The sequence below is a fragment of the Botryllus schlosseri genome, chromosome 3 (genome assembly GCF_051294905.1).
Source record: "Botryllus schlosseri isolate E-star chromosome 3, Bs_hap1, whole genome shotgun sequence".
Lineage (NCBI taxonomy): Eukaryota > Metazoa > Chordata > Ascidiacea > Stolidobranchia > Styelidae > Botryllus > Botryllus schlosseri.
This window is the reverse complement of record NC_137238.1, coordinates 19,978,987-19,994,409: the sequence shown is the minus strand read 5'-3', so window position 1 is coordinate 19,994,409 and position 15,423 is coordinate 19,978,987. Positions and strand designations below refer to the sequence as shown.

At 38.6% G+C, this 15,423-nt stretch overlaps 1 protein-coding gene and 1 long non-coding RNA gene across 2 annotated transcripts; one reads left to right on the top strand and one right to left on the bottom strand.

The window, feature by feature from the left end:
- Positions 1-166: 166 nt before the first annotated feature.
- On the top strand, positions 167-2,264 carry LOC145435303 (uncharacterized). Its single transcript, XR_013913799.1, has 2 exons — positions 167-297; positions 703-2,264. It is a non-coding gene; the product is annotated as an uncharacterized LOC145435303 (long non-coding RNA).
- A 2,733-nt stretch (positions 2,265-4,997) lies between these two features.
- LOC145436047 (uncharacterized) lies at positions 4,998-9,017 on the bottom strand. The gene is made up of 4 exons (XM_080313338.1): positions 8,878-9,017; positions 7,790-7,876; positions 6,899-7,003; positions 4,998-5,261 (listed from the first exon to the last, which is right to left on the bottom strand). The coding sequence occupies exons 1-4, from the start codon at positions 8,954-8,956 to the stop codon at positions 5,197-5,199; spliced, it is 336 nt and encodes a 111-aa protein (XP_080169464.1). The 5' UTR covers positions 8,957-9,017; the 3' UTR covers positions 4,998-5,196.
- Positions 9,018-15,423: the final 6,406 nt, after the last annotated feature.

The following is a 15,423-nucleotide window of genomic DNA, read 5'->3' as shown; positions in this document are numbered from 1 at the left end:
TCTTGCGGTTAATCGTCGGGGCCTCCTCATAAAACTTCAAGGTTCATTATTGTGTCTGTCGTAAAATGACTAATGACACTACAAATAGGTGCGGATTTCGAAAATATCTTCCCTTTATTTGGTTTCTGTTCCGCAGTGACTGTTTTTCCCGGTTGTTTTCATATAATCGGTGATTTACTGCAGTGGCTCGGATGTTCCATGACTTGGGTTCGGATACCGACACAGGCGATCTCAAGGAGTTTTTACGCAAGTTCGATCTCCTCGGTGAAAGGAAGATCGGAGACATCGAAAAAGAAAGTTTGTATTCATTCGAATTTATTCTGATTCCTTTAAATCTAAATGACCACAGCCAATGATTACACCTCTGATGTCGCAAAGCAGAGGTCATGAGTTGTATTATTTGTCACTCAAATGAAATCGACCTGCACGGAACTTGTACCATTTGCTCACTCAATCGACCGCTGTCACTCAAATGAACTGCTATTCGAATATAGAGTCACTTGTATGAAATTGACCTACCTGAACTTGTATTGTTTCTCACTCAAACAAACACCATTTTCCTCTGCCACTCAGTTAAGCATTTACCAATATTTCGGTAACAAGCCGAAATATCTGACACCACACTATCGATTGCTGCCCTTATACACTAAATTACTGATAGCCTTTTCCAAGCATTAATTCACTCCGAAAATTTCATTCTAGATTCTGTGGAAATCGAAAAAAGGAGGAAACTATTGGCAGCGACGCGAGCACTACACGGAATCACGCTGAATCCAAAAACCATCATAATAAAAGCAAGCTCGTACCGGATACGTGCGATCTTTGACGTGCTGTGCAAAAGTTTCATCGAACAGTTGAAAGCGAGTGATTGAAATGCGTGTAGGCTGGCACAAGGATAAGTACATCTGTGGCGTTGAAGGTGGGAGAGAACACCGCAACGTTTCAAGAAGAGTAGTAAGAATAGGAGAACTTGTCGTATCAACTTTCGGAAGTACGTGATAAATGCATTGTACAAAGTGCGAAATTGATACATACCGTCCTCAAGCCAAAATTAAGAAATGTACAATTGTTTCTTAACCTTATTGTCCTCATTTTTTAGCTTGAGCTTTCATGAAATTTTCTCGTACATCCTGTCAATAACGACCAACTGCAGTAAATACATTGTAGTAATAGAAATTAATAGGAAATATACTCAATGTTTGTACAATTTACGTGTTGAATGCATACACTAAAACGGTCTTGCTAATCGAACAACATTTACAGCACACAAACAATCAGTCGGTCAATATATTAATGGCTTTTTGTCAATGATCATTTTGACATAAGGTCTGCACTGTTGCATAGTAGGCCTACATCAGCATGTTCTTGACAGCTAGGGCTGGACAAAACCTGAGTGATTCAGATCCTAATAGAATATTATGTTTTGAGTCAAGTGTCAGGTATCATTCATTAAGACGTCATAGCAGCATAGATAATGTGGAAAGTTCAATTACATACCCTTTACCTCAAATGATATATTGGAAGTTCTATGCCACAATAAAGATAATTTGTTTTTTACCATACCTATGTCATTCCACCCATAACCATGTTTTTTTCTATTCCAAGCACACCTGATAAATATGGTAAACATGATTCACCTAGTAGACCTAATGATTGTTGAATTTCTATGATTTTCTGACCTATGTTGTCGCAAAGCATTATCACTCTTGTCTGGATTGCTGACTGCCCGACTAATCAACAGTTCCCTTTTAAGCCTCGTGTAGATACCAACAACAGATAAATGAGTTTCCCTGTCTACACATATTTCCAAAGTTGCTGATGTATGATTTTTAGATTCAATTTACTGAAATCATACCACTTATTGACCGCTTAAAATTTATGCAGTATTGAGGCTATATCCTTGAACTTCGAAAGGACCACATTCATCGCTAGCCTTCCCTTTCCCTATAGCAGTCGTGTGCTTTATTTTTTATTGTGGATGTCATACCAAACAAGACCCTAGCACTTCCACTTACCATATCATGCTGGAGTTACCTTTATGCGGCATTTGCCACTCTATTTGTGCCATCTTCTAGTACTGTATTTTAACGCGATTTTATGCACCTTTTGTACCATTTTTGTTTAAATGTTCTGTCATTTTTACTCACATATTCCTGTATGCATAGATGATATGCGCTTGCTAAGGCTATGTGTCTCTGATACTGTGATCTGGTATATGATCTTCAATAAAATCTTGATCTGGTCACCCGTACAGGGTAATAGAAGTCTTCTTGTTTCTTGGTAGGTACAGAAAGTAAGTAGTATTATAATACAGTCCATCCTCAAGATTACCGGACCACGGCTGACCTATCGATCTCGCTTCCCATGACATGCCGCCCTATTTCTTGTCGCTTTCTTTTTCTATACTATCTTCTTTACTTTCATTCAGTGTGCATGCCTCCTCTTTACATCGCATAGGCCAAGGTGGGTGTCAGATTCCATAAACTACTCCTTGTCGCTTCGACATCTTCCTGTCTTTTCATTGTATCGCATTTTTTGTGGTGTATTGAACTGATAAATTTGCTGATAAATCAATGGTGATGATGATTACGAGATGTGATTGCGACAAGTGAGGTATATTGTCATGGCAATAGATTTGGGAACCGTCAGTGTACCTGCTGGTGCTATCAAAGCGTAACTGAATAATATTAGTAAATGAAACTAATGACAGTATAGAAGGCACATAATTACTACCAGTAGCAAAAAGATATTTCAAATAATAGTTGAGTAAGAAGAAGTTACACACACATAGTGGCCTGTGATTACTTGATACGGACTTCTCTTAATCGAACTTGGAAACATGACTTGACAGTTGTATTTTCAACAGCATCCATCATGACAATTTCACTCATTCCAATTATAAAAAATGTGTACCTAAATTGCTTTGCAATTATGTTCATGCTCAAGTCTTCAGAGGTTTTCAAAAGCAAAAGGCTTTTGTTTTAAACTACTTTCACTTTTTCCCTCACAGTATTTCAGGTACAGCTGCTTTTGGGGCCTTATCTAATATTTATATCACAATGGGCACCATTGGGCAGCCGGCTTCAGTGTGGTAGGCCTAGTGGCCTACCCATTTTTTCTATATGCTCATTTTGCCTGCGCACTTCTCTTGAATTGTGGATGTTACAAAGTAGTTTGATACTGGACTTGTGCCTGATTTTTCTAAAATTCTTGCCTACTAAGCTTGTGGACGTTAAAATCCACAGAGAAATGACGGAGTCGGGTAGCAGTCATTCATACATATCGCACGTCAATCATCGGTGGACGTTAAAATCCACAGAGAAATGACGGCGTCGGGTAGCAGTCATCCATACATGTCGCACGTCAATCATCGGTGGACTTCGTTATTTCGATTAAAAAGAAGCCATAAACGGGCCTATCAAGCAATGTGTTCTTGCGTTGAATGCCTATTTGCGAGTGACGAGTAAATGCCAATGATTTTGTGAAGAGTTGCATTTTGTCTTAGGTCTTACCATACCAAAACAACTAAGGTGAATGCGTTTGTCTTAATTATCGCAAGGCGGATTTCTATATTGTTCAGTAATTCATCTGATCCGTCTCTGCAATTGTCTCTCAAACACAAAATGCTTTGGATGCTAACAGTTGTGTACGTGAATGCTACCCACACCCATTAATTTCCTTGAAATTCCCAACAAGCTGACTCAACTCTAACAAAAGTGAATTAGCGAAATGTGTACCACTTCTTCGATGTTGCTGCACTCTGTAGTCTTTACCCGTAGATAATATATTTGATGAACTCCTTGATCTTAATCAGCTGATCGAGCATTTTCTAAGCAGGTTTTCCAAACTCAGTGACTGAAATAATATAGAACTACTCAGCAGTGTTGGGATGACTCGAGTCATGACTTGACTCGAGTCAGACTCGAGTCACCTTTTTCGAATGACTTGACTTGACTCGAGTCACTTTGCTAAAATGACTTGACTTGACTTGACTCGGCGTATCAGAAATATGGATTGACTCGTGACTCGGAGCAAAATTCACGAGTCAATTTCAAGTCATCAAGTAATCAGTGTCGACAAAAATCACTGAATCTTGCATATGTTCGGATTGCTCGCGAAACGTTGGTGTAACCGCGAGAGCGACCAATCATTTTGTGATCGTGCGTTTTACGGAGCCAACATTGTTCCCTCACAAATAAATTGACCGCAAACGAAGTGATCGAAGCTTACAGCTTACGTTGTCGTAAACTAGTATAGTAAAGTAATTAATCTATGTTTTTACCTTAACAAAACCTCTTGTTTTATTGAAATTGAATTCTAATATAGTTTATATAGTCCGCAGCCATTGGCGCAGGCTCGAATTGTATCATATCGATTTGTAAATGAGTCATGTATTGCATCCTATCAATTCGTATCTATTCTATATTTTGCCTGGTAACTATAAACTATGGTTTAGCAGTTCTAGGTATATGTGAGCGATACAGCGCCTTCTTGCCTGTATATTTACCTCTATATTCGTTCATCGGCTCAAAATCAATGACCACTCAATCTGTATTTCAGACAGCTAGCAAAATGCAATGACGTTATCATGCCTCATACTTCGAAAAGGCAACTTGACTTGAATTGTGACTTGACTCGTGACTTGACTTGACTTGACTCGACTTGACTCGAGTCACCTCCAAAAATCGAGTGACTTGACTTGACTCGAGTCACCTTTGAAAATCGATTGACTTGACTTGACTCGAGTCAAAATGGGCAATGACTCGAAATGACTCGTGACTCGAAGGTAGTGACTTGATCCCAACACTGCTACTCAGTTCAAATGATATACTCGGTTCTCTTCATTATTCCATTGTGTGGCGTTAAAATGAACCAAATATCTGCCTAATTTACAAAGAGTGAGACTAATCTCTCGATTTCAGGTAGCGAACCACATGTCCAGCAATGTAAAATATTATCTGCAGAACAAAGTCATAATGCACACCAAAACCTTTAGGATGAAAATGTGGAATCAATTTAATCTACAGTAAAATATTAAATGGAATACACTAAAGGCAATATTTATCAGAATTCTACTATTGGCAGAGGGTCGGCACAAGATTGTAAAGGTTTCGGCATGAATAAGTAGCATCGTACAGAACATGCAGTGCAGCACATTGACAGGTAAACTAGCCTTCCAAGCTATTGCAGACCACATCACTGCATCAATGGTGCAGCAGTAGAACTTCTCTCGCATGCGATAGCGTCGGGATCCTGGGAACCTATAAAATTATGTATAACTGGGATTGCTGTTATGTTTTTGTAACAATATGCTATAAATCCATCAAGTCTTGCCATATATTATCACGTTCATCTATCTGTACTTATGTCAAAGGTGCACATTGCAACGTATGGCACGCAGAGAAACATTGTGGGGTCCGCGAAGAATAGTCATTAGTCAATTTTGAATGGTGTATGGTCTGCGAAATGGGTTTTTAATTTTGCGTTATCTGACGCTTATGAGCCAAGGCCTAGGTCAAAATACAAGGTCAATAACCTGAGTATTATTTTCAGAGGATTTTTCTTCACCTGTTCACGATTGATATGAGGGATGTAACCAAGTCACAAGTCAATCTCGCTTATCTAGTCTTGACTCGAGTCATTTTCAAATCACCACCGAGTCAAGTCCGAGTCCAAGTCAGTGAGTAGGGGTTCGAGTCCAAGTCTAAGTCATTGTGTTCGCTGTTCAGATTTGAATTCAATCCGGTACAAGCCACTTTTTTCAACTCTGCTCGAGTGATATAGAATGGCTCGCATTCATAATATACTGACTTTACTCATTCTTAACATTTTCTGGGCCTATTTTCCAATTATCAGGACTGATAGACGAAATAGCAATAATGTGGTAACTTTACTATTCTTCAAAGTTATAATGAAATGTCTGTTTTGGCCGTCCTTGTCTCGAGTCATCCACAAGGACTCTAGTACAAGTCGAGTCAATAGAGAAATTGACTACAGTCGAGTCATTTTACGCATTTGAAGAAATGACACGAGTCAAGTCGAGTCACCAAAATATCATGACTCGAGTCATTACAACCCTGTTGATATGTACAGTTAAATAATATGTTGAATTTTACTCGTATGTCTCCCATCACCGGTATCAATTCTTGATTAGATCGCAGGTCTGACATCTATTATAGAAGGTCGTGGTTTATCTGTAATTTCTATCAGCCCTTGTCAAAAAGCTTACATATCCAGGACATATGCTATAGGTTTTAGTTAAATTAGTGTAGTTATAGTTATACAGACCTTATCATCGATTCAATCATACACAGTGATCTGGATCTCATGTACCTAATTTTCACTTTAATTCCATTACTTCTAAGGTACAGCAGTCACCGCAAATATGCTACACATTAAATTCAGTATATATCATTATATCAACAATGATTTCTGCAGCTGGGAGACATAGATTGGGATCTTGACAATTAGGATATTGAAATGTAATTGAATTCTTGATTTCGAAACTTTTATTCAATTTATTATCGAGTTGGTCTCAACTACTAGAAGTTGACAGAGAATTTTGCTCAAACGTCGTGCTTAGTGCTGCTGATTACAACCAACAATGTATCCTTTACTCGAGTCATGCGATAAATTTAACCAGTTCCAAAAAAGTAGCCGAATTGGAGTTGTTTCAACACAACAAATGAGAATGTGAAACAGTGGTCAATAATTTGAACGAAATCTGTTGGCAATTGATGCAACATACACTAAAGCTTTAGAAATTTCATTACTTGTTCCAAACGAGTTGATGAAAGCTATTCAACTCGATACAATTTCAAAGATAATAATAATTGTCTGCACTCATTCAAAATATTTGTTTTACAAATACTAGGCACAAAATGAACATTACCGTTACCTAAACTTCGGTTTGAGAAACTTCTCATGCGGTGTGATCTTGCAGAATCAGTTCTCGAAGTCAAAGCAGCATCGGACGGGGTTGGATGATGTGCTTGAGCATGTGCTGTAATTGGAGACTGTATTCATGCGCCACACAACATTTATGATCCCATGGCTGGATTGTAAACAAATCACTAGGTTTTGCGTGGAAGTCAACTTATAGTTGAGGGAGCGGTCATTACAACAGTCAGAGGTTACAGCAACTGTTCTTTATAAAAAGATTACAAATTGCAATTGAGACATGAAACAGCTTGGCGGACCACACAAAAGTGATCGGTGGAGCAACACTTACACGTTTTCGCAATTTGAACAACATATTGAAGGGGTTTTGCATAAACACTTTCACTTCTACATCACAGTTTGATAGGCAGAACTACTTAACTGATACACTTTGGGATTTACTAAAGTAGTAAGTAATTTGATACAAGATTACATCACATTCATGAGTGAAATTGTCATGGAAACTGAGCGAAATAGCCTCTGTATCACGGCATCTGAATATATTTTTGAAAATAGCACATTTTGTAAGTCGTCATCAATCTTGGGGATTTCGTAGGTAGCTTAAAGTATACGGAACTTCGACCGAACATCCTTTTGAAAGTACTCACTCACGTACTGCTCAGACCTTCATTTTGTATTTCCACTTCAAGTAATTTTGACCTATCTTGGAGATCGCTATTTCTATTTGTAATACTTCAACCTGAGCTTACCACATATTGAGGATACAATCGGTTATGAAGTTTCACACACAGTCCATACATTTGAACCACAGTGGTCGAACATGTGTCATCTTGGTATATATAATTCATATTCAACCAAATATAATCTCGTGTCACTTGCATGCACTTACCTCGATTGCGTAGGACAACCAGTACCAAAGCCAATAATGAAATAGGTATGACAGATAGAGCTGCAGCCCAAGTATTTGTATTCGAACCTGAAACATAATTAATGACTATTTAACACTGTATGAGTAATCGACAGGGATTATTGCAAAGATCCTGCTGTATCAATCCTGGTATCAAGATCAAGAAGAGATACATGGTTGATTCTACAATTTGTCAACAGCCAAAGTATGTCTGTTGTACAGAGGTATCCAGGCAGATTACTTTTCTTTGCATCTATTTTTAAACTGCTGCTAATTTAACAATTTCAGAGCAAACTATCCACATCGATTATTCAAGTGAAGTACGAAGCTGTTTACGTAGAGATTTCCAATCACCACTAGATACGACTGGCTGGAAGTTTATTGGGGATATGGAAAATAGCTAAACTTCAACAATTGGTAGCATGGTCCGTCATTTGCATCATTGATGGGGATGCATCATTGAAATTCCTCAACCGTGTTTATAACAATCCCGCTATATATACTCTTTAAATGTCGTTAATATGACTTCAAATATTTATTTAAATTATGCTTCAATTAGACATCCAATGTTCTACTGAAGTGCAATGTTACAGTATCAATTCTACTCGACAAGAGTACTTGGACAACGGACATCTCGGTTATCGAAGACAGCCATGACTTCAGTATGCACAATGCACATTCAGTATGCGTCCTGATATTTTAGCAATAGCTTTGACTTGATATTATTGTATCAAATGGCTTAGAGCGAAGTCATAGTCATAGAATTAGGATTGCAGCGCAGATCAGGGACTCGAGTAACCATTGAAAAGTCTTTGAGAAATGAATTTCATAAATATTGTACTGAGTTCGGTATGCTCTTGTCTTTTGTTCTTTTGATTGTTTTCAATAGTTTTCGGAGTGATTGCTTACCCCCTTTTATCCAGCTATTCAAGAATTTGGATTTGAGTTCCAATCTCGAACAGAACTGCCATTTCATCATAGCGGATCTGGTCATCTGTTAGCTACATGGAAGTCATTGATAGTTGATCACTTCTAATTGGTGCAAACTTCACCGCCCTATTTGTACCTACCACTTCGATCATCTTGTTCTTGATATGAAACGACTTTAATACAATATATATCTGATGTTGTATTTCCTCGGAACAGCATTGCCTCATCATCCTTGCACCTGGTAATATAAAGTGATGGCTGTTACTGTTAATAATTACAAGGATACTGGTAGGAAAAATTGAATCAAAACCAATTCAAATTGTATCCGATATCCATGTAATCAAATGGTGAACACATAACATACAAAATGGTAAGTCATGGGTGTTTCGTATGCTATTGCTTCAAGTTAAAGTGATTATGAGTGCATGATCGACTACCGCAAGCCAGTACACATTGATTGTTATTTGTAGCCGTCAACCAAGGCTGCTTTTCCAGATGCACAGACAACGTGGCGAATCCTGCTAATTCGTGTCAGAATCACCTGATTGAACTTGGTGATTTGTATCATTGGCTAGAGTCCTACCAATCGACTCACAATGCGACCAACTATCTCCCTAGAAATACCGTAATAGGTAAACTCCGGAGGTTGTTCATCGGATTGTTCAACGATGACATCACTCCTGCTAATGATCAAAGTGATAGGGTATTTGATTTCTGAGGACCAACAGAGTTTACTACAAAATTATGAAAACTTGCATTTCTTGTACTAAATGTTCTCCAGTAGGCTGGAAATACTAGTTTCCTATTCAGTTGAGGTTTGATTGGAAATAAATGAGCTCTACCTTTTAAATTTCTGCAACTAAGTAGAAAATTTAATTTAAATATGTCACATTTTTATATCGGCATACTGGCTTGAAATTCTGATATCAGTCAGGCTCTAGCATTGCCCTAAACACTAATTATATATTTTGTATTTCAAAACTGCACCTGACGCGATTACCATGCCAATCTAACTGATTCTATATCGCTTTTTTCCCCTTCTTACTATTTTACGGCAGGGGTGGCCAACTTTTTTGCTATTCACCGTCGCGTTTCGAATATCTATGTAGCCCAAGTCTGCATTCCAGGGTATATCCGTAATGAACTGGATGCCAAATACCCATGTCAACTTTCCATGTCCAATGTGCATTGTCCATTTCCGGTGAACTCCGGCCTAATCTACTTCTCGATATCGGCTCAGCATATGCGCCGAAATCGCGAGCGATCATATTATGATTACTGGGATTAGCTATTGGTCGCACGGAGCACAAACATATTTTTCAGATTCACGGATGAAGTTCATCTAATAGTAGTAGTTTCACATAGTACTATCAAATATTTATCCGTTTTCAGCCCGTGTGATAAGATTCACCAGTAGAGTTGATGAAGGGAGTGTTATCGGAAATTCAGGTCAAGTTATAAATGATGATGCATCTTAGGGCGGGCCAATCGCTATTAGTAACTTTGTTGCCGTTATTTCTTGACCTCCAATCAGGATTGTCGGTATAGTGAAAAGATATCGGAATCGCCCAAATGTCCCAGAAACAAATTGCTTTCGCATCGCACACGATTCCAAGTAGGCTAGGTATTTCTTTATTGGGTGCATTATTTTCCTCTGCTGTTGACATCTGTACTGTAGGGCTCAAATTGCAAAGAGAGTTACTACAAGAAAAAATCGGAAAGTGAAGTCTCATTGAATCGTGCATAGCGCAAGGAAAATTTCAAGATTAATTAAAATCTCTCCAAAAGTCGGGAGTCAATTCAAAAATTAAATTCTCATGCCGACGGCCGCCAACATATACTGATTGAATTACGTGTCGATGGCCGCACAAATTTCCTGCTACGGCCGCAGGTTGGTCGCCCGTGTTTCAAGGTAATGATTTCAATTTTAATATGCATGTTCGTCGTCCATATCCCAACTATGGGACGTTCTGCAGACTTTGAGAATGAAGACAAGATCAGTATTATGAGTCACAATATAACAGATTGATGTAAAATGTAAGAATGGACTGCGATATTGGCAGTATTACAAAAAGTGTTGACAGCATGTAACCATGTAATTTTCCATGTATAATGCGCAAAATTTTCCCGGTTTTTTGTCCTAAAATAGGGGGTGCGTATTATGCATGGGTACAACAAGCCTTGGAAAAAAATCTACCTCGAAATATAACTTGAAATCACACCTTTCTTTAGGTTTGTTCTAATCGCGCATCGCATTCATCCATCATGCCCCGTAATTCGTATTATCAGTGTTACTCGCTGCCAATTAGCGAGAAGCGTGTTGCCAATTAGCGTCTGCGCTGCACAACACCAAGCGATCTCTTGCTGAGTTAGTTTGCCGTTTGTAGGCGAGCGAACTTAGGTCATTGATTGCTGTAGAGGCGCGAGCGGCGATCCTTGCTAATTTATCGCGTCAACGACAGGCCTGAACAATCGCATATACAACACGCCATGTGCGCAAGATGCAATTGCTGGCCTAAACACTACAGTCGCATCTCCAACAGGCCTGGTGCGCATGACATAATCGTTGACCTGAGCAATCGCATCTGTAATACCGGTAGGCCTCGTGCGCAAGATGTCGCTGGCCTGAATTATCGCGTCGCGGGCCTTGCAGGCTTTGGCTGCTATCTACTATCATTTAGAGACAATGCCGTTAAGTGTATAATGATTAGCGATGGTTATGTCATGATTGTTTAACAGTGACATCTCAAAACAGAATGCCATGGAATACTAAAACACAGCTATTAATGTACTGCGAATGCAGGGTGCGTACTATACATGGGAACAGGCTTTTTCCAGAATTTACACGCCATTTTAATGGTGTGTATTATACATGGGGCGTGCTATATTCAACATAATTAGACTCACAGGGTAAACGAATGACATAATTCCGTTGATGATGATATGTTAGAAAATGTTCCATCTGGACACTTGTGGCATCTCGTATTTGCTGAGTCATTTCCCATGACAAATGGTTCATAACCTTCTTCACATTGGCTGTGCGCATTGCATCCATCTATCATCAACAAGTGTGGCGGAGAGAAGTAGCCATTGTTACATTGACAAAAACTTGGTTTGGTCGGTGAACCCATTTCCCAGTGAGTGTTCCTGACGTCTTTACATAGCGTGGCATTCGAGGATCGGATGCATTTTTTTCTTTTATTCGGTTTCAGAGTGTACGTTTGATTGTTTGGATCTGTAGCATCGAAAGGGCATTGAGAACACTTGGTGCTGTTGGCAAGTCCATATCTGAATAAAGATAGCGATAATATTAAAAGAAATATGCACGGCAGGCAATCATGACTGTATGTAGGGCGATAACTTTTTGACATTACAAAAACGTCAAAATTTTTTCAAAATTGTAGCGTTAGGTCAAAAAATTGTTAGAATTGTTTACAAAGTCAAAAATTGTTTGCAGCCTGCATTTCGTTGGCATCGTAGATGTTTGCACTATCGGTGAACTTATCATTTGACATTTTACAGGTTGTAATGACCAGAGTCGAGTCCGACTCAAGTCACGATTTTCTGATGACTCGACTTTGCTCGAGTCATTTTCTCATAATACGGAAGTGACTCGAGTCAATCTGTGTATTGACTCGATTTGACTCGAGTCATTGCGCATGACTCGAACCAAGTCATATGACTCGAGACTCTGACGGCCAAGACCGACATTTCATTGTAATTTCGAAGTAACCACACTATTCGGATTTCGTCTACTGCTATTGGTACTTGAAAATGCAACCCGAAACTGCTAAAAGTGACGAAAATTAGTATATTATAAATGCGAACCATCCGATATCACCAAACAGAGTTAAAAAACATGGTTTTAACAAGACTTCAACTGGAAAATGAGCAGTGAGCAGTCACCACAATGACTTGGAATCGAGTCATAATACCATGATTCGGACTTTACCCTCTGCTCGCTGACTTGGACTTGACTCGGTGGGGAATTGAAAATGACTCGACTTGACTCGAGTCAAAACTATGGAAGTGAGATTGACTTGTGACTCGGAACCTTGTGACTTGGTTTCAACCCGGATAGTCGTTCTGCATATGTCGCAAAGATTCATCTTGTGATTTTGAATGCTCTTACCAGCTGTAAACAAACAAATGTCTGTGGAGCCTGGATCTTCAAATTTCTTACTTCAGTAGCCTACTTTTTAGATCATTAATTTTCTTCTTCAAGTACTTCTACCGTTGTGAAAATCGGTGACTCTATTTGCTATTGAGAAGAAAATAACCTCTACTTGTAGGCTACTTGAATAGATCTTAAATGGTAATTTTGATCACAATTGAAACACAATACACACTAACAAGTTGAATTTAACTGCAGATATGAAAAAATCAAAAACAATTAGGATTTGGCAGGGATAGGTTACATGGAACTCATTGGATTTTTTAATGACCTTCAAGTAGCAAATTTTATGGGCCTACTGTTGTAGACAGCCCGTTGTCTGATCATTGCAAATCATAAACGGTCAGATGAAACATGGTGTTATGCTCAACGTACCGCAATGTGCTAACTGATTTTGCAGAAACTGTAGTTACGTTGCAACTATTGCTTTTCGTAATGCCAAAATTTTTAAACACACGACAACAAAGTTTTGCATTTCTATGCGAGAGTTTACAGGAGTTTCGCAGGCACCTAAATGGCAAACTGTTCTCAAATTTAGGCATGCTACTTGGTAAGGACCGACACTTTCTACCCGAGAATGTAGGAAAGTATCATTTGTTGTGCTACAACAAAGTTCAATTCTTTTTACCATAATGCGTAATGTAACTACTGGAATTCTTCACAGGTCCAGATTTGTTAAAATAGAGTTTTTTCATGTAAAATTTGTCACTTTTTATACGAAAAAGTTTTTTCAAGCCAAGCTACTTCGCAAGGACAGACAGTTTCAACCAGAAACGTAGAAAAATAATACAATTCCAATGATATGTGCGAAAACGGCTAATTTACATACATGAGGGCAAAATTTTGTAAAAATTAAGTATTCAACGTCAAAAAATGCCAAAATTTTCATTTTTAGAGCAAAGTCGCTGTATCAATCTATCTTTAGCAATGCGCTCAAAGGTGGATAGAAGTGGAACGGCGAATGCAGGCTGAGACATCATCAAACAGACTTATGACACGGAACTGTGTAACATTATCAACACTCTTTCAAGTGTTTACTTACAAACAGTCTTTCCAAAGGAACTTGCCAGCGACGCAATTACAGCACCACCACCGAATCCGACGGTTATAACGTTGGAACCAACGACTGGTTGTGTAAATACCCCTCACACCGCATATCTCTTCACTATTCGACTTCACCAGGTTAGTTCCGCGGCCGGTTATCAGCACAAGCAAGCTTGTCTGCAATAAAAAAAATAGACATAGTGCCAGAAATTCTAATTGATTATTATGACACTATCTGGGCATCGAAGTCTTGGTGAAATTGTACTGACATGTGACATTAAAATTCTTGAAACGACCCGAAACAATCGCTTAACTGACTCAACTGATTATCATGAATGCTTGATAAGTGCAAAGCAAAAAAGTACACCCTACATTTGTTCTGTTTAGTCGAAAATACGATCCACTCTGTTGTCTGCACACAGAGAAACGAAATTCAGCAGCCCCTTCAACTGGGGTGTTGCCTCGCCATAAAGGTGAAAAAATCGACTCATTAATCCTTTTACTGTGTTCATAATATCCATCACACATGCAAACTTTAATACAAGTCCGAATATATAATGATTAATTTGTCAGTACTTACTAGCAAAATTATCACAAATACATTTCTTGCAAGGAGACTCATGATAGATCAGTTTCAATGACTTGATCTGACCGTTACATAGCATAACCTTCATATGAACTGACCTTCAGTATGAACTACTGCTTTTCTTTGTGCTTTTAATTTGAATCCCCAGGTGATTTAAATCGTTTCTTAATAGCGTTGTTTGAACAATGACTCAAGTTTAGTCAAGGTAAGTAAATATGCACTGCACTGCACATATACCGAGCCATTAAGCAAAATACATTCGTTAGAGCTTTGATTCGGCAAAATTCTTGAAACATGTTGTCAAATGCTTGATTTTATCTACAAAGGGAAAATCAATTCTAATAGCGGACCCCATCATTATGATTTAGGTCTGGCTAACATAATTATTATGCAACACCCTATGTGATTTGGGATTTGAATGTGTTCTCATTTGTAGTCTCATTGCTTTGTCAACTCCACAAACACCTTTACTTTACATTGATATGTCTGGTAAAGCAGGAGCCAATATAATGCCGCCTGGATGTCTATCACTGGCCTATTGTGTTGGTGCCTCAGGTGCTAGCAACCTCTATTGCTCTAGGGACAGGTTTTGAAATGCAAATCTTTTCAAGCACCAGTCTTCAAAGAGAGAGAGAGAGAGAGAGTCTTTATTTTCATCAAAGAGAAATACAGAACCAACAGACAGCAACAATGATTATACTGAAAAATATGTGTGCACAGTATTCAGTATTGGATAGGAATCATCAATATGTAAATTTATTACAGCTGATATACTACATGCATATGGTCCTTATTCAATGTGAGCCATCGCGCTTGTTTATACCCGACAAGACTTTCCCACCGAGGAACAATAGAGCTTGATAACATCTGCAATAAATGCTT